This window comes from Triturus cristatus, chromosome 11, assembly GCF_964204655.1.
Source record: "Triturus cristatus chromosome 11, aTriCri1.1, whole genome shotgun sequence".
Classification (NCBI taxonomy): Eukaryota; Metazoa; Chordata; class Amphibia; order Caudata; family Salamandridae; genus Triturus; species Triturus cristatus.
Window position 1 is genome coordinate 507,281,251 of NC_140594.1, and position 26,262 is coordinate 507,307,512.

At 43.1% G+C, this 26,262-nt stretch overlaps 1 protein-coding gene across 3 annotated transcripts in view; it reads left to right on the forward strand.

Annotated features, from left to right (window-relative positions):
• Positions 1–26,262, forward strand: part of LOC146784493 (zinc metalloproteinase-disintegrin-like VLAIP-B) — a 278,449-nt gene that overhangs the window by 181,593 nt on the left and 70,594 nt on the right. For all 3 annotated transcript variants that reach the window (XM_085633319.1, XM_085633318.1, XM_085633320.1), the window contains exons 19-20: positions 2,945–3,047; positions 7,042–7,129. In XM_085633319.1, the coding sequence (XP_085489445.1) occupies positions 2,945–3,047; positions 7,042–7,129 (191 nt within the window). The remainder of the gene's footprint in view (positions 1–2,944; positions 3,048–7,041; positions 7,130–26,262) is intronic.

Here is a 26,262-nt window from a genome sequence, read left to right on the forward strand (position 1 = left end):
AGTACATCAAGACCAAAATAACAAAACTCCAATCAGTAAAAGTTGCGATATGAATTTTTAATGATTAAATCCGAAAACATTGCTTAGAAGTCAATAGCGCTAAAATGTTACTGGGGTGAATCCAAAGTTCAGGCGACCACGAAAGAGGGCTAGTCAGCTACAGGACCAGGCAGAGCACTCTGAAAAAGTACCTTGTAAGGAGCAAGCATCAAGGTCTCCCTGCGTCAGTTCTGATTCCCACAGTCGGGTCGATGGGTCAAAGTCGAGCCTCGCAGTCGGTGTCAATGGGGCAGCACTGTGTCTGAGTCGAGCTCACAGCGGCATCTTTGGAGCGCTAATGCGTAGTCATCGAACCTCACAGCCAAGACCCACGTCATTGTCAAATCGGAACTGCGTCGGACAGAACTGTGTCGGTTCCGATTGGCACAAAGGTATTACTGCTCCAATTCTTGCCAACAACAGCTGCAAAAGCCACTTCTGGTTGTCTAGAACTGGAGGGGGCACCTCAGAAAGCATTGGGCTCATAGATGGCAGAGTCCACCAGCAGAGTTGCAAGAAATATTTTGTGACCCTGTGACTTCGGAGAACAGGAGGCAAGCCAATAAGCCCTTGGAGAAATTTGTGTTCAAGGATGTACAGAGCAGGTCCAGTCCCTGTCACTTCCAGGCAAGGAGTAGCAGTCCAGCACAGGAGAGCAGGTAGCAAAGTGGTAGTCCCTCATACAGCACATCAACCAGCAGGCTAACACAGCAGTGCAAGTAACAAAGTGGTAGTCCTTCTTACAGCATAGCAGCTCTTCTTCCAGGCAGAATGTCCATGGTTCCAGCAAATAATTTATTTGGTGGTGTCAGGGTTTCAGTACTTATACCCAAATGTGCCTTTGAAGTGGAGGACACCCCAAAGAGGCCTTCCAAGGTCACAAGGGTCCCTGTCTTTACTTCCCTGGCTCCAAACTTACTGCAGATATCGTATGCCTCCCTCCCAATTTATCTCCGGAAGGCCCATCAGCCTGCTCATGGGTCATCAGGATGCAAAGGTCACACCCCAGCCAGCTTTGTGTGACTGTCTAGAGGGAATGCACAAAGCCCTGCTGTCACCCAAGCCAGACATGTGTTCAGAGACAGGCAGAGGCACAGAATGTTTAAATTAATAAAATGCCAATTTTCTAAATGTGGCATTTTCATACTCAAAATTTAAACTCCGACTTCACTATAAGCTGTGAAGTATTTTATTATTTTTTACAGACAAGTAAATTAGCATTTCCGTTACGAGGTAACTGCCAAGCATGGTTGGTGTTGCCGTAGCTACAGGTAATTGGTATATGTGTTTAGCTGCACCCCTTTACATTGACTTACTAGGAGATTAAGGTCAGGGTGATAGAAAGAGAGAGAATAGGAAAGAAAGGGTGGAGGTAGGTTACAAGAAGTGTTCTATATCGGTGGGCCTAGTCTGGGTTTGTAACGTTTTGTGAAAAGCCGACTCCCCCGAGTGGTCTCACGGGGGTTCATAGGAGTCCAGATACGCGTCGAGCGATTTCCACATTTAAACTGTGAATCCAGAGACACCAAACTCCAAATCCCTACCTTTTCTCAATTGGAAATTACACTTAAAAGATGTTTTAATTCAATCCCATTGTCAACCTATGGCAGAGCTAGGCCTGGCAATAGTGAAAAACAAAGTTAGCATTTGTTCACATACCAGAACATGGTAAACTCATAGTACATGTCCTACCTATTAAATACATTGCAACCCTGTCCATAGGACCGCTAGGGCCTACATTAGGGGTGACTGATATGTAAAGAAAGGAAAGATTTAGGCCTGGCAAGTAGGTTAACTTGCCAGGTCCTACTGGCAGTTTAAACTGCACACACCGGCACTGCAGAGGCAAGCCTGAGCCATGTTAAAGGAGCTGCTGAGTGGGTGAATCTATCAGTGCTACAGGCCCACCAGTAGCATTCAATTTTACAGGCCATGGGCACATATAATGCACTTTGCTAGGGAATTATAGGTAAATTAAAAATGCAAATTGTGGATAAGCCAATGTTACCGTGTTTTAAGTAGATAATATACACTTTAGTAATGGTTAGCAGTGGTAAAGTGCCCAGAGTTCTACAGCCAAAAAAAACCAGATGGAGGCAAACAGTTTGGGTTGACTCTGCAGAAAGGGTCATTTCCAACAGCCATGTTCCTTTGTAAGGTCATGGAACCCAGTGAGTTGCAATATCTTGATAATGTATGGTAGGGGGTACTTTTATTAATTTTGAGACATAGCTACACCAGCACCCTTTCCACAAACCATTAAAATCCTCAGAGTGCTGCTCTTTAATATGAAAGAGATCGGATGTTTGCAGACAAAGTATAAAAGTAGAATATGTAATAAAAATAAACAGCAAACACAGTTAGATATTTGTTGGAAAAGTATACTCAAATTACTTTAATAGAAATCAGATTTTAGAAAAATGCTGTAACTCAAAATGTGTAGAAAAATGCATACAGATTTTACCCCATTATTACATAAAGTGTGAAAAATACACATTTCCTTAAATATCTATGTTTTGGTGACCACTGTTCATCTAGAAAAAGAGGGCAGAAGAAGGAAAAGCAAGTTAAATTTTCACAGTTTGAGCTGCAGTTTCTTCTATGCTCCATGTCCTGTCTTTCCCATTGCTTGATGCCTCTAGCCGCTGGCATTATGAAGCCAGAACTCCCCTGTAGTATGTTATTACAGTTGAGCAGCTATGACATTTCTTTATTAGAGGTGGCTAGAAATGTCACAAGTCACCTGTAATGAGGAAATTAAAGACTGGCTTTCATGCAAGGAGTGCAGACTTACATGTAAAACAGTAGGGTATCCTGTCAAAGAAGGCAATATGCATGTTTGTATTCATGTTAAGGAACCGTGAATAACTTCATAGCCTAAAAATCTGTTATTTAACACTTCCAGACATCATCATCATCATTGTCGTTGTTCTTATCCTTGCTATCACCATTATCGCCATCCTTGTGCTTTTGTGGTACCGTGGAACTTTCAAGACCAAATCACAGAGGTAAATCTAACTTTCCTTGTTACGCGGATTAGAAAGGGACAAAAATTCAACATGAGGATGGTTGACCAACTATGATGATATCTGTACTCTTTAGTGCATGGTCATTCTACAGTGCAGTTCCATATTTATCATCGTAGTGTTTTACTGTGACTCTCACTTTGGAGGTTTGCCCACGTTGGTTATTTTCATTTTTTGCTCTTTGCACATCATCAACCAATAAGGCCTCTGTCCCTTTCTTTGCTGCCACCTATTGAGAAATCAATTTGAAATATAAACTATTGGACTAGAGCGGAGATGTAGGGATGATGCATTATATGTTTATTTCTGGCAATTCTTCAAGGTTAGTTTAATCATTATGACAATTAATATTAACATTTTGATGCTTATTGTAATGATAATGCCCGTTAAACCCTAAATACGTTTATGGAAGGTCAAATGCTTCATGTTATAATGAACGTCAACATATTTTGGTTTGTCCACATTTAAATAATCAAGAGGTACCCTCAAAAAGGAGAGGGGGATTTTTAATACCTTGAAGAAGACACAAAACCCTCACCCACCCGGGTTTCCCCTTGGTGACATGCTACATCATTTGGTCTATCCTTGTCCTCTACAGACAGGGGTGTGATGCTACCAACGGATATACGGGAGCACTAAAGTGTTAAATATAGTAGGGGGGTCCCTGTACACCTATCTACCTATGATAAATTCGAAGGGAGTGGGTTTTTAGCAGAAGTAAAAAAAAGGTTAAAAATACCAAATTTGTGGGTCCAAAACTAAAATATTTCCTACCCCAAAGAAGGTATGCTAAAATCTGGGGACGTGTGGGGAAAACCCTAGGCATCAGTACCTATTGTTTCCCTTTATGTTCAATTAGTTTCATGCGTCTCCCCAAGGCATTTCGTCAGGACCTAGAAGGAAAAATTATGTTCCCACTTCAGGTGTCACAATCAACACAATTATTATAAAGAATTTATAAAGATAAAGTCAAAATAACTATACAGTACCTAATTAGCCTGTGTTAAATTTCAAAAAGACCTGCAAGGATTTAAAGGTAAAAGAGGTTAAAAAACACGACCGTATGGTCTATATTGTTTTCCATAAGTCGCGGTGATTCCATGGTGGTGCAATAAATGATTAAACTATGCCACAAAAAAGGTGCGTGAACCTGTGGAAATAAGACACACAAGACAGTACGCACACACAACATCTAATATAATGTCACCAGCATATACGTGTTAAAGATAGTTTCATACTTAAAATGCGACCACCATTGGGCCCCTTGAGTCCATCGGTGAGTATGAGGAGGGAGGCCTGTAGTCAAACCCTATATTTATGACCGAATGAAAAAAGCGATAGAACAAGCTTACTGTTATTGCAGCATAACTCCGCGTGTGTCCTAAGACTGGCAGGACGCCTCTACTTATGGGGCGTCCTGGTGGAAACCCGAGTGGGTGAGGGTTTTATGAAAAGAAAAAAAAAATCTTTTCCTTTTGTGTCTTATACAAGGTATTAAAAATCCCCCTTCCCTTTTTAAGGGTACCTCTCTTGATTATTTATATTGTACCATGGAGGACAGGTCCCTACTTCAACCTACCTCTACTCTCCCCCCTTTTGTTTTTGATATTGTCCACAATTAAACCATATATACCGGGTCTTTCTTAAAAGTGTTTTTTGGAGAGTAATTCAAAGTTTTTTAGTATCCCCAACTAATTTGCTGCCCACAGTAATCTAATGAGGAAACTTTATCTCCTTGTTTGTAGTTAAAATCACAGGTACACATTTTGGTGGTATTCACATATGTCACCATAGCCAATCTCTGGTTGTGCAGTTGTCCCACATGACCAAGTCACGCTGCACAATGTTCATGCTGTGAGGTAGCCTCAATTCAAATACTAATAGTGATGGGGTGCCACATTCTAATTAAATTCCTTAAAGTTCGGGAAAAGGTTTTCAAAATTATTTTTTTGTAGTACGAGTGAATACTGCTGGGCGGCATACAATGGTTTCCTTTCCTAGAGTATAATCTCCCTTGTCTCCCTGAAGAGATAACATGCCTCAAGCACATATAATAATGAAATGACCCTCATTACACCTTACAAACAAACACAAATTCTGGTTGAAATGCTAATTTGAATCTAAATTGCTATGCCACCTTGTTTGGCAATACTGCACAACAGAGGGTTTGACTGCAAAATTTGTGACATGTCAATCCTGTTGCTGGCAAACGCACTGCATTCAAAGTCTGCCCATCTCAGAACATAGGAAATACTTGGACTATTTCCAAAATTCCAAGGTGTGGAAATCAACATAATGGTGCCGAATCCGATCCTGGAAAAACCGGGTACGAACCGTCGGTCGGAGGGTTTTCTCCGTCCGACTCGTACCCGGTAAAAAACATTACAAACATGGAAGTACGATTCGCACGGAAACACCATTTCCGTACGAATCGTAAAAAACACCGACCGACGAAAATGTACATACAAATGTGATCCGGGAAAGCGCCGACGTGACGTTGGGACGCAGTCAGGCTACGTTTCACGAACAAGGAAGTACGATTCGAACCGACACCAGTCCGGACGGCAATATTTTTACGGCACCCAAAAAGTGCCGGAAAAGCGAAGTACGGCGTGATGCGAGCGGAATTGGGGGCCCGGTACGTGCCGAACCCCCCCCCCCCCCAGACCCCGCGGATGTACGTGCCGTACCCCCACCTTTGTATGTACACCTGTGTATGTACGAGGCGAACCCCCACCCGTGTATGTACACCCGTGTATGTACGAGTCGTACCCCCACCCGTGTATGTACGAGTCAAACCCCCACCCGTGTATGTACACCCGTGTATGTACGAGTCGTACCCCCACCCGTGTATGTACACCCGTGTATGTACAAGTCGTACCCCCACCCGTGTATGTACGAGTCGTACCCCCACCCGTGTATGTATGAGTCGTACCCCCACCCATGTATGTACACCCATGTATGTACGAGTCGTACTCCCACCCGTGTATGTACACCCGTGTATGTACGAGTCAAAACCCCACCCGTGTATGTACACCCGTGTATGTACAAGTCGTACCCCCACCCGGGTGTACATACACAGGTGGGGGTACGGCACGTACATACAGTGCTGGGGGTACACACCGTACATACACGGGTGGGGGTTCGACTCGTACATACACGGGTGGGGGTTCGACTCGTACATACACGGGTGTATATACAAGGGTGGGGGTTCGGCACGTACATCCGTGGGGTCTGGGGGGGGGTTCGGCGCGTATGCGGGCACATGTCTCCATGGTTGCTATTGCAGTTCGGTCCGTACGGTGTATTTCCCATACGGTTGTAAAATTGGAAGGACGGGACGGATCGTACTTGCGCGGTCGGACTTCATTTTTCCGATTCGTAGGGTAAATCGTCCGAGGATGTGTCGGACACATTTTCCGACCCGAGGACGTGTCGGGGAATTTTCCCAATGCGATTCGTATGTATTTTTTCCCATCCGAATCGTACTTGCCAGTTTGTACGGTACTTATACGATTCGTACGGAAAAAAATCCGGACACGATTCGTACGGGGAAAATTTCTCCAGGATCGGTATCGGCACCAATGTAGTTATTGTACACTGGTAACCACTGCACCTAGTAGGACAGGCATTTACTATGATCACTATTACCCACCTTGATTGTGGAGGGCATGTACCAAACACTATTGTTGATAGGAGGAGCAATTGATTAGCTTTGAGAATAATTCAGACTCATCCGAAAGAGTGTAGGAAATGGTTACAATCAAAAAGGGACACGGTCATAAAATGAAATAGTTTTATAGCCCGTCATTGCACACTTCTTTGTTGCCTATAGTTTTTATGTTGGGATTAAGTGTTGGAAGGTTTACGGAGTCTTCACCATAATTTTAATGAAAAAATCAACTAGAGTTAATAGCCTTTAAAACTGTACAACACAACTTCATCAGAATGAAGATAAACTCTTATGTTTTTTCAGCTGTCCACCAAATACTGTGGCAGGTGTAAACAACCCAGGATTTGAACAAAAAACGAGGAACCAGTCTGCGATTGTTCATACGCCAGAGGTAAAATGAATGTGCAATGTTTAATCTATGTATGTATAGGAAATTTGTAAATGCTTTAGTTACTGATAGTTGAAGCAGCCTGCCCAGATACGTGGTACTATGTATGTTGGCTTGCTGAAAAACGTCTGTGAATTGTATTTTATTCTTTAAATGTCACATGTGAATATGGAGGACAACTGTTCCACGTCTTATCTTACAAAATTGCTCAAAAGTGGCTAGGTTACCATCCGCCCTGTGGAAAGATGTAAAAGACTTTACTTCTGTCCAGGAGCGGCCCATGCATGTAAGAGCAGTGGAGCGGGTGGGTAGGGAGTTGAAAGACGACGTTGAGGGAAAATGAAATGATTAAAAAACACTAGCCTTGTGCGTGCAGCATGCTGAGTTGGCGATGTGGCAAGTGCAAGGTAAGTATTTTTTATTTTTTTTAATTAATTTTTGCCCCGTTGTTGTCTGTCGACTTCCTCCCCACCCTGCACCACCGTTCTTACCTGCACGGGACGCTTCTGCTTCGGTCATGGATTGTACCTTAAATCAGAAGTGCATTAAATTTCATAAATGAACGGGATTATGAAGTGTAGCGCCTCCTTTTAGGAGTGACCTGTTGCTGAAAAAGCTACCTCATGAAGCAAAATGAGGCAGTTGTGCTTGGCAAACGTTTGGTCTCTTCCCAGACTAGGTCGCATTTATGAGTCAAGGAGAAATCTATATATAAAGACAACAGTCATGTTTCAAAGGAGTTTTCCATAGGTCTCTGATTGCCAAGCTTATTGGCAAATAAAACTAGTCTCACACAAAAGCATAGGAAGCTGTACAGGGTATTTAATTGGTTTGGGTTCAGAGGGCACACAGCCAGCACTGAGATTGTTCCAACGTTAATGCTGCACAAGCTTAATTTGAATTTAAACTGATGAATAATATGACAGGGAAGTTTATATCATAAATCCTTAAACCGGAAATACTTTACAAAAAAAGGTTGAAACATAACCTGGCCAAGCTGATTGCAATAATCAAAGGTTATTTTTTTTTAAATAAAAACAATTTTAGTTTGATATGATCTTAGTATACAAGATGGATGTGCCCATCCCACTGGACCACAAACTTGGCAGACCTGCTGTCTGTCACTCAGGTAAGGCTGTTTCTGTGGACTGGTGGCACTATATATTATCAGCAATTCCCACTTAACTGGTCATGGGAAAATAACATGGAAGGACACCCTTTACCAATGTATAGTGTACGAAGGTAATTTAAAGAAGAGCAAATCAGAATAGAAAAAACAAACTCTTATGCAATATTTCCAAAATCAGCATTGCTGATCAGACAGGCCACCACCTAAATAAAAAAATTAATAAGACAACATTTGTTCACAAGTATCAACAAATTGATGTTTTGCTGTGTAAATTACTTTTATTCAACCGAGACAGAATTAACACCATGGTAAAGTCCCAAGAGACCAAGCAACCAAAAAGAAGCACTGGTATTTGGGGGTCCATTAGTATGTTGGGCGGATCGCCAACGCCATGCGATACGCCCAATATACTTCCCCACCCGCATGCAAATTTCCACCCGCCACATTACCATGGCGGGGGGGACCCCGGCCGACGGAAAGACCTTCCGCCGGTTTTCTGCCCGGTCAATGAGTCGACTGGGCGGAAAAGCTGTTAATATGGTGGCGGTGTCTGGTAGACACCACCATCCATATTAGAATACATGTGGGGACATGCCTTTCCATGCCGCCATGGAAAGGCATGCGGTTCTCAACATTGGGGGCCCGTAGCGGGCCCCCCGAGATTCTGGGGGGTGGGGGGTACCTATGGTGCCCCCTGCATTTGACAGTACAACGTGGCAGGCACCGCACGGTGCCTGTCACGTTGTAATGTCAAATGCACAACTTGCATTTCTGGTATTGCAGCGGGCGGTGCTTTTAGCACCGCCCGTCGCAATGTTAGAAAGGCGGGATGCGGGATCCTAATGGGATGTGCGGGACCGCCGCATGCATTGCGGGCGGTCTCATTTCCCGGGGGTACCGCCATGCTAATGACCCTCTTAGTTCTCCATAAAGCTGACTGCAATATATGGGATTAAAATATTTTGTCAGGCTTCATATTAGCATAATAAAGAGGTGAAACTTGAGAAGAAATTACTTTTATCTTTCTAGGACATTTTGTTGCCTTGTGAATATTGAGGGGAATTTTTTAGCTTCATGGGTGTTGCAGAGATCAACATGAAAAAAAATAACCTGTAGTATATATTGATGCATTTATGTTCTCATAGTCAATGAATACAAATCCAGCAAAAAAAGTCTTAGTATTGACTAGATTATTTATATGGCACGTACAAAGAGGTTCTCTCTTGCTATACCTGAAATATGTTATTACGTTACTTGAATCAACAGGCATCTCGAGCATACTCGCACTATTGAACTCAGAAGGTTCAAATGTTGAGTGAGTCATGCAGGGACTTGGAGCATTATGCTACCAGTTAAATATTTAATACCATGAAATATCTTACCAGTTATTATCCAGCTTATCAATGCACTGACATGGTCCTAAAAATGAAGAGGAAAAGATCTAAAGAAATTGAAGATAAAACCCACATAAAATAATCTTTGGCACACAGCGCACAAAACAAGTACCATAAGACAACAAAAATTACATATACTTTATGCAACATGTGTGTTTGCATATGTGGGACTTAAAAGAAAGGGCATTTTATTTTCAAGTTACAACCCCAAAAGCGTGGCTATGATTAGACAAACAGTGATGAATGGTCAAGGTAAAATTTGGAGGTGGTTTCAAGAAATCTGCATTCTAATCCCATACTCCTTCCACACTCTATCACAAGCTCTGATCCTCAGAAAATGGCCTTATCTCCCTGGGCCTTAATGTGCTAATAATGGAAACGCGTAGAAATTGGCCATATTCCTGTATGAAATGTTTTTAAATAATAGTTATATATTGCACCTTCATTATAACCCTAGCCATTCAAATCTGCTTTCAATAAAGTCCCTACCTGTGCTTGTCGGTAAATTGGTTAACCGTGCATTTCAATGTGGTCCATAAGATTCCTATTTAAGTTGATGTATTATCTGGACCAGAGCATGTTGTGTGCAAGGAAGGCTTTGGTATGTTAGTCCATGGTTTGTTCCATGCACCAAGTTTATTGCATTGTTACTCTCTTCCATTGGTGCTACAAAATCACATTATGCAATCCTTGACCATACGTGGCTATCTCTCCACATCCTAAAGTCCTGGCCATCAACAATTTGGCCAAACAGCAAGGACTTATTCTAGCTAAATTCTACATTTTTCTTTTAGAGAACAATGAACAGGTGAGATGACCTTCTTTGCAGCATAATGTGACATACGTTATCAGTCAATGGAATAATAAAGGGAAAATTAACTCCTCGTGTTATTCACCCTCCTTTGTCATTTAACATCAGATGTATATAATTACCTTCCGGCTGTAATCCAGTAGGTAGTTATACTTCAGACCTAGTTCCAAAAGGAAACTTGACTTGCTTATGACTTGGTATCATTAGAAGTATTTTCAGAAGACGTTCCCAAAAAAACATGCCCACTTTGTCTATTTGTACATGGAAAGTTTCTGGGTGATATGTCAAGCGGAAGTTGAGAAAAAGGGGGGTCAAGAAAAATGTGTTTGCCATGTTAATTCTCATAGAAACTTTAGATACGACTACATGCTGAACTGCTGGATGGAATTACACCAATTTTGCCAGAGGGGGCACTCTTGGTTCAGAAAAAGCCCATTTTGTGATTTGGTGTAAATCCATTCAGTAGTTTAAGATATTAAGGGAAAAATACATTTGTATATCCAGTGGTGAGGACCCTCAGCGAATCCAACAGATCTTGTGCTGAGATCTGATTGGCTGCCAACACTTAAACCATAATGTGTTGGCTGCCATTTTGGGACTCTAAGTCATTCGATTGCCCCGTATTAAAAAAAATAATAATAATGATAATGTGGACAGGGTAGGAATACTCTGATCCTCCTAGGCCTGGTGGTGGTGTCTCATTGGGACCCCACCATAAATAAAAAAAAAAAAAAATGTAAATTTTGTTGCGATTTCCTAGAGCATCTGTGAATTCAAAGCAACAAAAAAAAGTAGTGGCTCCATACTAGTTTTCTATATGCCCCTAGGTGGGCCTTGAACAGGGCGCACTTGTCCCTCTTAAAATGACAACAATCATGTTTTCGAAATTGACTGCAACATTTTCTTTGGGAGTAGCTATTTTGTGCCTTGGCTATTTCTTGGGAGCTCTAACCCAAAGTTAATTTTTGATAAACCATTTTGCTTGAGAGCAGTTGTGGAAAGAGGGAAGCTATCAAATGGACAGAAGGCAAAAAGGAAAGACCTTGTTCTCTGTAAAGGATTTCATGGCTGTCATTAATCTACCACAGCCAAAGTCTGATAAACCACAAGGTACTCCAACGTCAGAGCCACCAGTGGAAAGGCACAGGATTATGAATGTTAGAAATGAGGTCTCTAGTTGGCAGTGGTTTGCACCCTGTCCAAGTAGTGACCCTCACTCTAGTAGGGTTAAGGGAGACCCACAATTAAGATAACCCGTGCTCACCCCCTTGGTAGCTTGGCACGAGCAGTCAGGCATATTTCGGAGGCAATGTGTTAAGTTTTTGTACACACACAGTAACACAGTGAAGACACTAAATATAATCCACACCAGTTTAGAAAAATAGCTACTATTTATCTGAATGAAACCAGACCAAAACAACAAAAATCCAACGTTCACAAGTCAAAGTATAACTTTTCATATGATTAAGCAAGTTTAGTTCATAGAAATCAATGAATGTTTGTGTTTAGGACAAAGTACTTTAGGTGCTTCAAAAATCAAAAAATAAGACCAGGCGTAAGGAGGTGAGGTGCGGAAAAAGCAAAACAATGTGTCAGTTCCTTACTATGCACGGTAGGTGATGCAACGGTTCCTTTCTGCTCCAGGAAAGGTGAGACATCGGTTCCTTACAGCAAGGTAGGGAATGTGATGCGTTGATTTCTTCCTGGCAGGGGAGGTGATGCATTGGTTCCTTACTGGCATGGTAGGTAATGAATGAATAAGAGATTTATAACGTGCAAACCTCTGCCCGAGAGCATCTTGGCGCTTGGTGATGCGTTGGTTCCTTACTGGTAAGGAAGGTCATGAGTCAGTTTCCGGACATGTGGCCTCGGTTCCTTACTGTGGTGTGGGGTCAATGAAGATTTGGCACCCGTGGCAACAGAGGGGAAGCTAGCATTGTGTTAATTCTACAGCCCGAAGCAGGCATTCTTATGAACCAGCAGCTGAAATTAATATACTGCTGCCGGAGGACGCGTAGAGTCTACACCTCCATGGTGCAGCAATGCCCCCGAGAGCCGTGCACTGCGCCTCCCTCTCCTTGGTGTGATTTCTGGCAGTGATAGATTGCACTTTTAATTAAAACCGTTTTCTTCAAAATTGTAATATATATTGTCCTTTCTGGGTCTGAGCTAGGGGCACTAAGCCAGCCCTGCTCCCTGTGCGGCAAGAGTGAACAGTTGTGATTGTAATGGATCAATGCTGGTTGAGCGACAGGACCCCTCCCGATTGTGAATTATCTGAGGGGCTAGACCTGGGGCTGCCTCCACACTACACATGCAAACAAGCAACACCCGTGCGAACCAAAACTTCCAAGTGCCCACAGTAGCTCAAGGAGCAACCGCTCAGTGCGCTCCCCTACTAACTCACTGCAACACAATGACACACAAACTGCACCAGGCAACTGCATGTCACAATAACACAAAGCAGGAGCCCCTTGCTTGCAGTTTGCCCCACATCAGTACTTTATCTATATATGCATATCTTGTTACCCTACAGTGCAGACAGACTGATGATAGTGTTTTTCTTTACTAACTCACAAGTGCTTTCCCTAACAAATAATGAATGGTTTATCCACGAAATGTACAAACCGGCATTTATATAAACAAACCGCTGCAATTAATATACAAACGCAAATGTTGTCCATACTTAATACATGCAAGTGTGTGTATATATAGATATTTAGATTTTCCACCAATTTCCTCCAAGGAGGAATCACTGCACACCAAGGAAGTTGTAAGTTTAAGGGTTTTATTCTTTTACGTGCAAGTTATCACCAACTCCACCACCAACGCGTTTCAACCACAATCGGTCTTGCTCACGGTATGTGAGTCTTTTTTCAATGTTCTTTATTTATAGTGTCACCCATATTAGCCATTAGGAGGAATTATGGGAGTTGTAGTTCGTTTTCACATATATCATTTCACATGTTTGCGATTTATCGATGTCAAAGCAATGTCATGTTTCGGGGTATTATAGAATACATCTGCATACTCTGAATATTTACATTATGTCTATGTAAATAATGTAATCCTACATTGTCGTATGTTATCTTAGAGTTCATACTGTTGATAGCAATATGATTGCTCAGTGCATTTTTGGTCGCAGAATCTGGGCTAAGTGCCCATTTTTATTCGCAGAATCCGGGCTTAGTGCCCATATCGTCATATTCAGTTCAGAAACTGGCAGATGTAGATGTTTCGAGTTCATACCCCTTCATCGTTGTTCTAATGTTTGTGTTGTACAGTAGGCTCATAGATGGCTGTGTAATTCTTCATCGCCGTTAAGGCCAAAAGGGGCCTTCGTCTTGAAGCGTATGATCATCTTGCTTTCCATTCTCCTTAGTTTCAGTGTTCTGTTGCCTCCACGTTCGTTTTTCGGGACTGTTGTTAATCCGAAATATTTTATCTTCTGTTTCATGTCTTCTTTGTGAATTTTGAGATGTTTCACAATGGCATAGTTTGTGTCATCATTCTGAACTGCCCTCAGGTGTTCCAAGATTCTTTTCTTTAGGGGGCAGATGGTACTGCCTATGTACCATAGTCCGCATCCACAGACAATGACATACACTACGTATGTGGATTCACAGGTGATCCTTTCCGAGATGTTAAATATGTTGCCCATGAAATCCACAGTTTCCTTCATGTTCATGCCGTGTTTGCATGCTTTACACGTGTTGCACCGTATAAAACCTGTTTGTTTGTTTGTCAGCCAGTTTTTGGATTTGCTGGTGGTTGTCAAGTGGCTCTTGACCAGTTTGTCTTTTAAGGAGGGAGCTTTCCGATACGAAATGTTCGGATAGTTGCCAATTTTATGACCAATGTCTGGATCTTTCCTCAGAATATCCCAATGTTTTTTCAAGATGTTGATTATCTGGTAGTTTTCTTTGCTATATGTAAGGACCACTCGAATTACGGCATCTTCTTCTTTTGGTTGTTGCGTCTGTTTCAGAGTCTGTGCCCGGGGAATCGCCCTTGCTCTTGCTTGACCAAGTTTTATGTCTTTTTCATTGTACCCTCTTTGCTCGAATCTCCTTGCTGTTTCGTCGAAGGTACGTTCCATTTCTGAGTCATCTGAGCAATTACGTCTCCTACGTAAGAATTCTCCGTACGGAATGCTCTTCTTTAGTTGTGGAGGATGAAAACTTTCACCATGTAGAATGCTGTTGGTTGCTGTTGGTTTTCTGTACAGTCTCGTCTTGATTTCTTCATCTTCTATGTATACCGTTACATCTAGAAATTGAATTTCTTGATCGCTGATGTTGTGCGTGAATTGTAAGCCGATTTCATTAGCATTTAAAATTTTCATATATTCTTCAAATTCACTCAAGCTGCCACTCCAAATGAGGAAAAGATCGTCGATGTAACGTAGCCATAATTCTGTTTTGGAGGTGTATCTTTCATTGATTTCATCCCAGGCTATCAGTTTTTCCCACCACCCCATCGTGAGGTTGGCGTAGCTAGGAGAAAATGAAACTCCCATAGCAGTGCCACACTGCTGGGAGTATATCTGGCCATTGAAGATGTTGTTATAGAGACAGAGCTCCATCATTTTCATAAGCATTGTAGTTAATTTGGATTGTCTTATGCTTCGTTGTTTTAAGAAATACTCAACAGCTTGGAGTCCAACGCTGTGTTTGATGGAAGTATATAATGATACTACATCGATCGTTACGAGATAGTATCCTTTGTGCCATCCAAGATCACTTAGGATTCTTAAAAAATCCCCCGTGTCTTTTATATAAGATGTTAGGTTAGTAACTAGTGGTGCCAGGAAAAAGTCCACATAATCTGATATGTTTTCGTAGAGAGAGTTGCAACTCGACATGATAGGTCTTGCTGGGGGATTTATTAAGGTTTTATGTATTTTCGGTAAGAAATACATGGTGGGCATCACTGGACTGTCATTATTTAAGAAGAGGGATTCCTCCGATGTTAAAAGACCCTCCTCTTGCCACTTCTTAATTTGTAGTCCTAGATGTATGGTTAAATCATTGAGTGGATTGCTGGTCAGTTTGATATAATTGTTGTGATCATCTAGTTGTCTCTTCGCCTCCTTAAGGTAGTCACTTTTGTTCTGAATGACAACATTGCCCCCCTTGTCCGCCGGTTTGATAATGATTTTATCATTCTTCATCAAGTTGTCTATTGCAAGTCTCTCCATTTTGTTTAAGTTTTCTTTTTTGTGGTTATTGTTAGTTTTAGTCAGTGTTTCTAAATCCCCAACTACTAGATCATGGAAGGTATCAATTCTGTTTCCAGGACTGAGCACAGGACAAAATTTAGACTTGGACTTAAAAGCAGTTGGTTCTCTTCTGTCAGTGCATGTCTGTAACTGTTCCAGAACTTGAGATTCAGTTACTTCATCGTTGTCAGACATTAGTTCGTACGCAGTAACCAGGACAGGTATGTCTTCAAGTGTTAACTCACTGGTCTCCGGTGCTCCTTTCTTTATGATAGTTTGTTTCGTTCTGTTCGGAAATTTACTGAAGAACTTGGCAAGTTTTAATTTTCTTACAAATTTGTAGATGTCAATTCTTGTGTCTACATGGTTGTAATGTTGTTCTGGGCAGAAGCTTAAACCTTTGTCGAGCAAAGAGGGTACAATGAAAAAGACATAAAACTTGGTCAAGCAAGAGCAAGGGCGATTCCCCGGGCACAGACTCTGAAACAGACGCAACAACCAAAAGAAGAAGATGCCGTAATTCGAGTGGTCCTTACATATAGCAAAGAAAACTACCAGATAATCAACATCTTGAAAAAACATTGGGATATTCTGAGGAAAGATCCAGACATTGGTCATAAAATTGGCAACTATCCGAACATTTCGTATCGGAAAGCTCCCTCCTTAAAAGACAAACTGGTCAAGAGCCACTTGACAACCACCAGCAAATCCAAAAACTGGCTGACAAACAAACAAACAGGTTTTATACGGTGCAACACGTGTAAAGCATGCAAACACGGCATGAACATGAAGGAAACTGTGGATTTCATGGGCAACATATTTAACATCTCGGAAAGGATCTCCTGTGAATCCACATACGTAGTGTATGTCATTGTCTGTGGATGCGGACTATGGTACATAGGCAGTACCATCTGCCCCCTAAAGAAAAGAATCTTGGAACACCTGAGGGCAGTTCAGAATGATGACACAAACTATGCCATTGTGAAACATCTCAAAATTCACAAAGAAGACATGAAACCGAAGATAAAATATTTCGGATTAACAACAGTCCCGAAAAACGAACGTAGAGGCAACAGAACACTGAAACTAAGGAGAATGGAAAGCAAGATGATCATACGCTTCAAGACGAAGGCCCCTTTTGGCCTTAACGGCGATGAAGAATTACACAGCCATCTATGAGCCTACTGTACAACACAAACATTAGAACAACGATGAAGGGGTATGAACTCGAAACATCTACATCTGCCAGTTTCTGAACTGAATATGACGATATGGGCACTAAGCCCGGATTCTGCGAATAAAAATGGGCACTTAGCCCAGATTCTGCGACCAAAAATGCACTGAGCAATCATATTGCTATCAACAGTATGAACTCTAAGATAACATACGACAATGTATGATTACATTATTTACATAGACATAATGTAAATATTCAGAGTATGCAGATGTATTCTATAATACCCCGAAACATGACATTGCTTTGACATCGATAAATCGCAAACATGTGAAATGATATATGTGAAAACGAACTACAACTCCCATAATTCCTCCTAATGGCTAATATGGGTGACACTATAAATAAAGAACATTGAAAAAAGACTCACATACCGTGAGCAAGACCGATTGTGGTTGAAACGCGTTGGTGGTGGAGTTGGTGATAACTTGCACGTAAAAGAATAAAACCCTTAAACTTACAACTTCCTTGGTGTGCAGTGATTCCTCCTTGGAGGAAATTGGTGGAAAATTGAATCGAGGATTGGCCCGTCCTCGACACTAGCACCCGCTATGCGATAGCGCGCTCTCCCTTGGGGCCGTTTGACGAGTCGCCATAGATATTTAGATATATACATTGAAAAACCAGGGATGTTATAGTTAGGAAATGGAATTTAAAAAACCTCAAATTTCCTCAAAAAAACAAGGTCACAAGGATGCTATAGATGGGCTCAGATTTTACACACACAAAACCATAGAAATTCAAGAGTTATACTTACCTGAGCTGACTATAACTTATGCACCCGCAATTGTGATTTTTAGTACCATAGCGGTTGTGGGTTAATAGCGGTACTGGCTGGGAAGTTATTTCATTATAATGCATCAATATTTAGTTGTTAATTCATATTATTTATTGAATTCATAACAATTATGTTAAATGTGCAATTTGTTTTAAATTAAAATTTCATGGGCGGGTTGAGGGGTTTATAGGGGTACAGTATGGGGAGTCATTTAATTTCACTTAGTTGTTAATTATTAATTAATCGATAATTGTGTAATTTAATTTCACTTAGTTGTTAATTATTACTTAATTGATAATTGTGTAAAAACAATCATTTTAGTTTTGGGGGTATACAGGGGTTCAGGGGGGGGAAGTAAATTAACTTTAATCAATAACAATTAGGTAATATAAATTGTTAAATCAATAATGGTGTGTAGTTTTTTTTATTTTAGGTGCGGGTTGTGGGGGTTTTTCGGGGTACAGGATGGAAAGTAAATTATAAGTAATTAATATTTAGTGCCTAATGATATTTAATTGTGAATTATGGTGTTTGTGCAATTATTTTTTAATTTACATGTTAGGAGTGGGTTGTGGGTTTTATAGGGGTATAGGGCAGAAAGTAAATTCATTTTAATTAAGTAATAGTTAATTTTTCCTATATTAATTATTACATTCATAGTTATGTTAATTGTGTAATTATGCTTTGTTAAGTTATATTTTAGAAGTGTGCTGTGTGTTTGGGAGTATACTGAGGGGAGTAAATTAATTATAATTAAGTAGCAACTCATTTTTAATTAATGATGATTAGTTTATTGATAAATATTTGTTAGTGGAAATTTGTTTTTTAAAGTTAAGTTTTAGGTGTGGGTTGTGAGTTTTGTAGGGTTATAAGGTGGGAAGTAACTGAAATAAAATTCTTTAAATTGTTTTGTTAATACATTTTTAAATAAAATTGTTTAATTAAATATTAGTTTTGTTTTTTAAATATGTCTTTATGTATGATATATATTTAACATTGTAATATGTATTTTTTTCTTTAAGTTTTAATATAAAAATATATTTGTATTTTTTTTTACGTATTTTTATTTGTTTACTATGTTTTTGAAATAATTGTATTTAGTTGGAGAGAATTTGTGTTTCTAATGTTGCACTAACTGAAGTTGAAATAGTAAATGTTACCCCTTGCAATCCAACACTTTTCTTACTGTTGCACAGACTGGAGTAGGAATAGTAATTTTTTCCCCTCTGCAGTCCAACATTTTCTCTACTATTCCACTCACTGGGAATAGTAAATGTTACCATGTCATGAGTGATGTAATAGGTGAAATCATAAGCAGTGGTTTGCAGGGACGTATGTTAAAGTTAGTTCATGTAACTAAACGGCTGAATTTCTATGGTTTTGTATTAGTGAAATCTGAGCATAACTACAACTTCCTTGTAACCTTTGGGTTTTTTCAGTAAATTTCTATGTTTTTTGTGTGTTTTTGTTTTATAAACTGTTTATTCAAATTTCAATACAACAATACAGATCTGCATGTCTTATTGTATAATCACAATGTAATTTCCGTACAATCACTTATTAGACACTTCTGCTTTGATTCATAGTTAATTCACAACATTGCATGTCTTCACCCGAATCACTATCTTCATCTGGGGGCGAACAAATATTTCCTCTGTGCACGTTCCACTTTCCCCACACCCTAGCCCATTTGCAAGGGCATTTCCTATGTATGAACGTGGCCTTCTCCGCCACCATGACAATTATCCATGTCCCTACACCACTGCACTATTGTTGGTACCGTTCCCGCACCCCACTTTTGCGCTATGTTCTGTTTCGCTATTGTCATGCCAGTCGTAGACCATAGGCATTCAGCGTGGGTAAGATCTGTTGGCCCCCAGACATTAAGAATGCAGCACTAGGGCTACAGTGGGACCTGTTTCTCTGCTATTGTGCCTATCGCTTCCTCTCAGTATGGCGCCAGTTTGGGGAATTCCCATAAGGTGTGATAAGTACCTATGTCCCTGCAGAGACGTAAACAGCTTGGGTCATGCTTAAAACCCTCAGAAGATTTTTCCCCCATCTCCCTCTAGCAGCGAGGAAAACAGTTGCCTGTACACTGATCTTGTCTAGGTTGGACTATGCGAATGCCCTCTATGCTGGTGTGCCTGGGTACCTGCTGAAAAAACTGCAGGTGGTCCAGAATACAGCAGCCAGACTTTTTTTGGGCATTCCGGCTAGAAACAGTGTCCGGCAACAGCTACGCTCCCTTCACTGGCTCCCCATGTTGAAGCGAGTTAAATTTAAATCCTTGATTTTTTTCCCACCGCGCCCTGCACGATCGTGGTCCTCTTTATTTACAGAGGTGCTTTTCTTTTTATGTTCCTGCACGTCCTTTGTGTTCCTCGTCCCTTTGCTATTCTCTGATCCCTCGCTTTCAGTTTCAGAGAATAGGGGGCAGTTCTTTTACCTTGAAGGCGGCGGCTGCCTGCAACGCCCTTCCTCTTGCTTTATGCACTATCCAGGACCCTGCTGTGTTCAGGAGGAAATTGAAAACTCATCTATTCTCCTGCTAGTACTTCATCTTTTCCCCCGCTAGGCTCCGCACCGGGATACTCATGAGTAGCTGTGCGCACTATTAATTTATGTAACATATGCAGTACTGTCCGTGTGTAATAGGTCCTGTGTAATATTTTAAACTGCACCAGACAGTCTAGAGGTGATTGCCACCGCTTTGGGCGAGGCAAGCACCTCGTGCCAGTCAGGGTCGTCCATGTCTCCCACTTCGGACTGCCAAAGTTCCCTGAGTCGGGCGAGAGGGTCCGGTCGGTTGTTAATGAATTTTTAAAATCTCAGTGAAGTCGCTTTTTTCCGGAGGTAGTCGGTAAGTAGTCTGTCTTCTAAGGGGGAGGACTCCGGAAGCTTCTCATCTGTGCGGAGGGCGTTTCAATCGCATGTTTAATTTGCAAATACCTGAACCATTCGCCTGGAGCCATGGAGTACTGTTCTTGCAGATGAGCGAAGCTGACCACCTTCACATTATGCCAAAGATCCCCCAGCCAGGAGATGCCGATCAGATCCCACTTTTGAAACCCTTTACTATTGCCTAGTGTTTCCAGTTTGCGTGTGTCCCACAAGGGTGTGTGTTTCGTAAGTATGTCAGTCCAACCCAAGTGTCTGGTCACTGTGCGCCAGGTGCGGATGGTGTGCGATGCTGGGCCTATAAGGTTATGGGCTCTCTGAGTGTTGTATAGTGCTCTATTAATACCGCCTTTCCCTAGAGTCATTCTATCGAGGTGGTAGTCTTGGTCTATGTCCGGCACATGAAGCCACTTATTAATAACCGTAATTTGCGAAGCCCAGTAGTACGCTTTGATATCAGGGAGGGCTATTCTGCCATCGTACCAACTCCTCACCAATTTAGTCGCTGCCACTCTTGCTGGTTTGTTGTCCCATGAAAGAGCCGCCACCTCCGAGTTAACCGCTCTAAAATATGCATCAGGGACTGGGTAGGGGGTATTGGGCAGGACATATCTGGGCAGGGCCATCATGTTAAAAAGAGCCGCTCTACCTAACCAGGTGAGTGGTAGTGCCTTCCAATGCCGAATATCTAGTTTCAGTTGTTGCAGAGGGGCTTGTAAATTAAGTGTTAGGAAGGTGTCACTGTCCGAGGTTATATATATATGCCGAGATACTTAAAACTGTCCGTGACTATTTGAACCTTACAGCCTCTTGGGAGACGTGGTAGTAGGCCATGTAATACATTTAGCACTGACTTATCCCAATTGATCGCATAACCGGAGACGGAGCCATACACAGTGCAGATATTAAGTAGCGCATGCAGTGATTACATAGGCGAAGCGATGTACAATAATACATCATCCGAGTACAGAGAAATACGATCTTCCCATTCCTCTCCATTTTAGACCGCGAACCATGGGGTCCCATCTTATCCACACTGCCAGTGGTTCAAGAACTAATGCAAACAATAAGGGCGACAATGGGCAGCCCTCTCTCATTCCTTTCGTGAATTCTCTTGATATGTGACCATTAGCGACTACATGGGCAATCGTATCGGTATAGAGTATACGTACCCAAGAACAGAACTTCGGTCCAAACCCTAAGTGTTGAAGGACCGCGAATAATAAGGCCCATTCCACCGAATCAAAGGCCATCCGTGCATCCAATGAGAGGACCGCAGCGTCTTCCTGAATATTATGTTTTCGACCTAATATGCCATGAAGGCGTCTAAGATTCAGGGTCGTGTTTCTGACCGGCATAAAGCCGGCTTGATCCGGATGGATCAATGTGTGGAGATGGGGGAGGGGGGGTAAGTCTAAGCGCTAGCATTTTTGCCAAGATTTTCTCCTCTGCATTGATTAAGGAAATAGGGTGATAAGACGTGCATTCCTCTGCCGGTTTGCCAGGCTTATGGATGGCCACAATAGTTGCCATCCGTTGATTTCTGGAGAGTGTCCCTATGTCGCGACTAGTTTCGAACATTTTTAACAGATATGGAGCTATCTTCTCCCCTGTGTGTTTATACAATTTTATCGGGATTCCATTAGGACCTGTGGCTTTGCCCGATTGTAGTTTGGAAATGGCCATTTTGAGTTTGTCTACCATAATGTTAGCTTCTAGACTTTCGGCTTCTTGCGGCGTGAGCGGTGGCATACGGATATCGTGAAGGAATGCAAGCGCTTCTTGTACAATGGTAGTATTTGTGGATGTGTATACTTGCTCGTAGTGTCGTGCCAGTGTAGACACAATGTGTTGTGAGTCCGATGTGAGTGCATCATCGTCGGTTCTAACCGGCGCTATCCATCTACTCGCCCATTCTTTCTTGTCAAGCCAGGCCAGAAGTTTGCCTGCTTTATCTCCGGACTCATGATCCGATGCTGGACCGCCTGCAGACGGGACTGAGCGGCCGCCCAGAGGTGCTCTTCGTATTTTTATATTTTCGCGCGTAATGCATGGGTATTCTTGGCAGTGGGTGAAGCTGCATGTTGGGATTCTAGGTGCTGTACTTCATGCTCTAAGGTCTCTATTTCTTTCCTTTTTTCCTGTTTGTGCCCCTCTATAAGGGAGATAGCCTGACCCCTTATTACTGGTTTGTAAGCTTCCCACAACGTTAGAGAGGCGGTAACTGACGCTTCATTTTCCAGGAAGTGTTGCGTGATTACTGTAGTTAGAGTTTTCCTGATCTTAGAATTCAGGAGGAACCCTGGATAAATGGGGGAAATGCGTCCCCGAATAGCACAGTGTCCTCGGATTTCTGTCCTTACCGGGGAGTGATCCGAGATCCCTCCGGGTAAATGCATGGTCGCCCCCATCCTCCCCAGATCATCCATGGCCATGAGTATGTAATCTATGCGGGAGAGGCTATTATGCGCTCCCGAGTGGAATGTTCATTGTCTTTCTGTCGGGTTCTGGAACCTCCAGTAGGCCATGTGCCTCTAAAAATTCAGCCAAGGGGGAACTAGTGCGATGTTGGCATTCTAGTAGGTAATTCACGGTCATATTAAAGTCTCCTCCTATAAATAAGTCTCCGTCTGGTAGTGTTAGGAGGAATTTGCCCAAATCTTGAAGGGCGGCGGAGTGTAGAGCAGGCGGGACATAGACAGATATGACGTTAAACATTCGACCCTCCCATTGAAGCGTGATAGCTGCAAAGTGGCCTTGGTCTTCCTTAAAGGTGTGGTGGATAATGAGGGGGAATCCTTTTCGCACCAAAATCCCCACTCCCCGGGACCCTGTAGTAAATTCCGAATGGACCACTATTTGAAACCCCCACCGGTTGAGGGCCTTGCACGTGGAGCCCATCAGGTGTCTCTTGGAGCAGTATAACCGCCGGGGAGGTGCGTTTGAGATATTGGAGCACTAATCCTCGCTATCTTTTCTCCCAAGCCATTGACATTCCAGAAGAGGAGTGACCGTGCTGGCCCTTTGGTGTGTTGTCATTGGATCAGGTGAAGACCCTGGGGATAGAAATCCTCGTGAACTGTCAGACGTCAAAGGTCATTGTGAACCCCTTACCATCGTGAGTGTACTTCAATATTTGCAGATCAAAAACGAAAAGAACATCAACAAATAAAACATTCCCATGTTGCGAATAAACATCTCTTACACCAGGAATCTGCATTCCGCCACCCCTAGTCAATCTGAACATCTTCATATACAGAATAATACATTTCAAGTCTATATTGGGGGTACATGCAGCAGCGATCACTATAAAATCAGTTAAAGTCCATACCCTCCCACCCCACTAACTCCGAAAAACTCAACCCCCCTCTCTGCATCCCTGCCTGGTAGGTTTAAAACTACCCACCACCCCAATAGCAGAGTGCTTATAATCCCTAGGATCAAACCCATTAACATAAAGTCGTGTGGCGTTGGCGCCCAATAGTCCCTCCCTCCCAGGCCCGCAGCAACACCAAGGTACATTGCGGGACAATGATAGTTCTTAAGTTCTACTGTTCAGTAACATTCTGCCAGTGCAGCTTCATTCTGGTAGAGGGGGGGATCTGATATATTCCTACGAGTGGGAATCTCCCTCCTCCATCTCCACCCGCACCACATGCAAACATTAAGAGAGACGATTACCGACGATCACAGTCATGCAGTCTTGCATCTTCCAGCACGTGTGGTGTCGCTGCCAGGACTGGCAGAGCGGGAGCTTCTGGATCTCAATGACGAGCGCTGCCCACCTCTACGCCTGTGTGAAGAGTCCTTCGGGTAACATTCAGCGTTCCCACAGTTTGTCTCTTCCTTACGGTGTTGGGACTTGAGTGGACCCACCTCTAACCATTGTTGCGCTTCCTCCGGTGTCGTGAAGAACCACGATTTATCTCCGTCAATGACTTTCAGCTTGGCTGGGAAGAACATCATGTATTTGAATCCCTTGTCTCTGAGAGCCCATTTGATGCCTTCAAAAGATCGTCTTTCTCGTTGCACCTTCAAGGTGAAGTCTGGAAAAAAAACTGATCGCCGCGTTGTCGTAGTGGAGGTCTCCAGTGACCCTCGCTGCTTGCAGGATCGCATCCTGGTCACGAAAGTTTAAAATGCATGCTATAATGGTGCGAGGTGGTGCCCCCGGCTTAGGCTTCGGGATCGGGGTTTAGGCTTCGGGATTGGGGGTCTGTGCGCCCTTTCAATAGATAATAATGGAGAGAGTCTCTTGGGCTTTAAATGAGGCAGGAAAGATCTTCAAAAAAGAGGTCGACACTGGGCTCCTCCGTCCCTTCAGGTACCCCTTCCACCCTTATGTTGGTGCGCGAGCTTGCCCCACTTGATCATCCAGTTGCAGTGCCATTTCTCTATGTTGGCGTACTAATTGCTTGACCTTTTCCTCCAATGTACGCGTCGCAGTCTCGAGCTGTTCAACATTCCCCTCCGAAGCCGTGACTCTATCGGAAGTTTTCCGCATGTCCGCTTTCATAAGGTTTATCTCAATCGTAACTTTATCGATGTTCGTCTCTAGGTTGGTGCCGACCAATTGTGTCGCCACCATGATTGAACTGAGAGAGGGCTCCTCTGCGGGTGCGGCTTCTTCGTTCGTTCGATCCGCGGCCGAAAGCTGGCCGGGGACCGCAAACTTGTCCATCTTATTGAGTTGGACGGTTGCTGTAGTGCCTCTGGGTTTCGTCATATTACCGTGTGGGCCTTGAAGTCAGGCAGTGTGGCATCAATAGGGAGAGCTTCAATACCTCTATATCGTGGTGAGCGTTAACTTGGAATTTTGTGCAGCCGGAGGGTCCCGCTCTATCTCATTCTGTCACCCACTTAAGTCCAGGCCGTATCAGACTCTCCCGTGGCACCGCCCAATTCCAGCTGGGCGGCGCTTAAATCTGCTCCTCTCTCTCCTCAGCTTCGTGGTCTGGCTTCCAATATGTATGCAGCGCTTGTGGAATATAGCATTAATAGCACAAAGTGGCAGATTTCAGGCACTGGCGGCCGACTGCAGGCCTAATGTTTAAGGCCTCCCCTTGTGGACTTATGAGCGCCCGTCCTCGTTGTGCCAGACTTATCCGCACTAGCGGGTTTATGTAGCGCTTGGGGGGGGAGGGGGGGAGGGGGGGAACAGAGGGGATGCTCGTTTGGGACCTTTCTGTAGCACGTCCTCTCCTGTTTAGTAGCCGCCGTCTGGGGGTCTCCCGTTCCCTTCCCCGGCTATGCCCACATCAGCAGCGATATTCCTACTTCCTCACACCAGTGTCTATCAATAGTTCTCTGTCTGCCTCAGCGCCGCGTTGCCACTACAGCGTCTTCTAAGGCCTCTCCACCAGTGCTCCACAGGATATAGGTTGCAGTGGCGCGCGCCTATTTCTCTGTACAGACCGGGGAGATGGGGAGGTCTCCTGGGGTCTCAACTTACTGAAGGCTTTGGTCGCTATGGTCGGGCGGCGCTCCCAGGAGGTCGTCAGTCCATTTCACGCATTCTGGAGGTGTAGGCCATCAGCCGCGGCCCTCTCGTAGCCTCAAGTCCCGGCCCTTGGTCCTCACCACGGGCCGTCAGATTGCACGACTCCGCCCGCTTCTGTCGCAGCCGATGCACCGCTTTTGATTTCGGCACCGCTGCGATATCGTGACG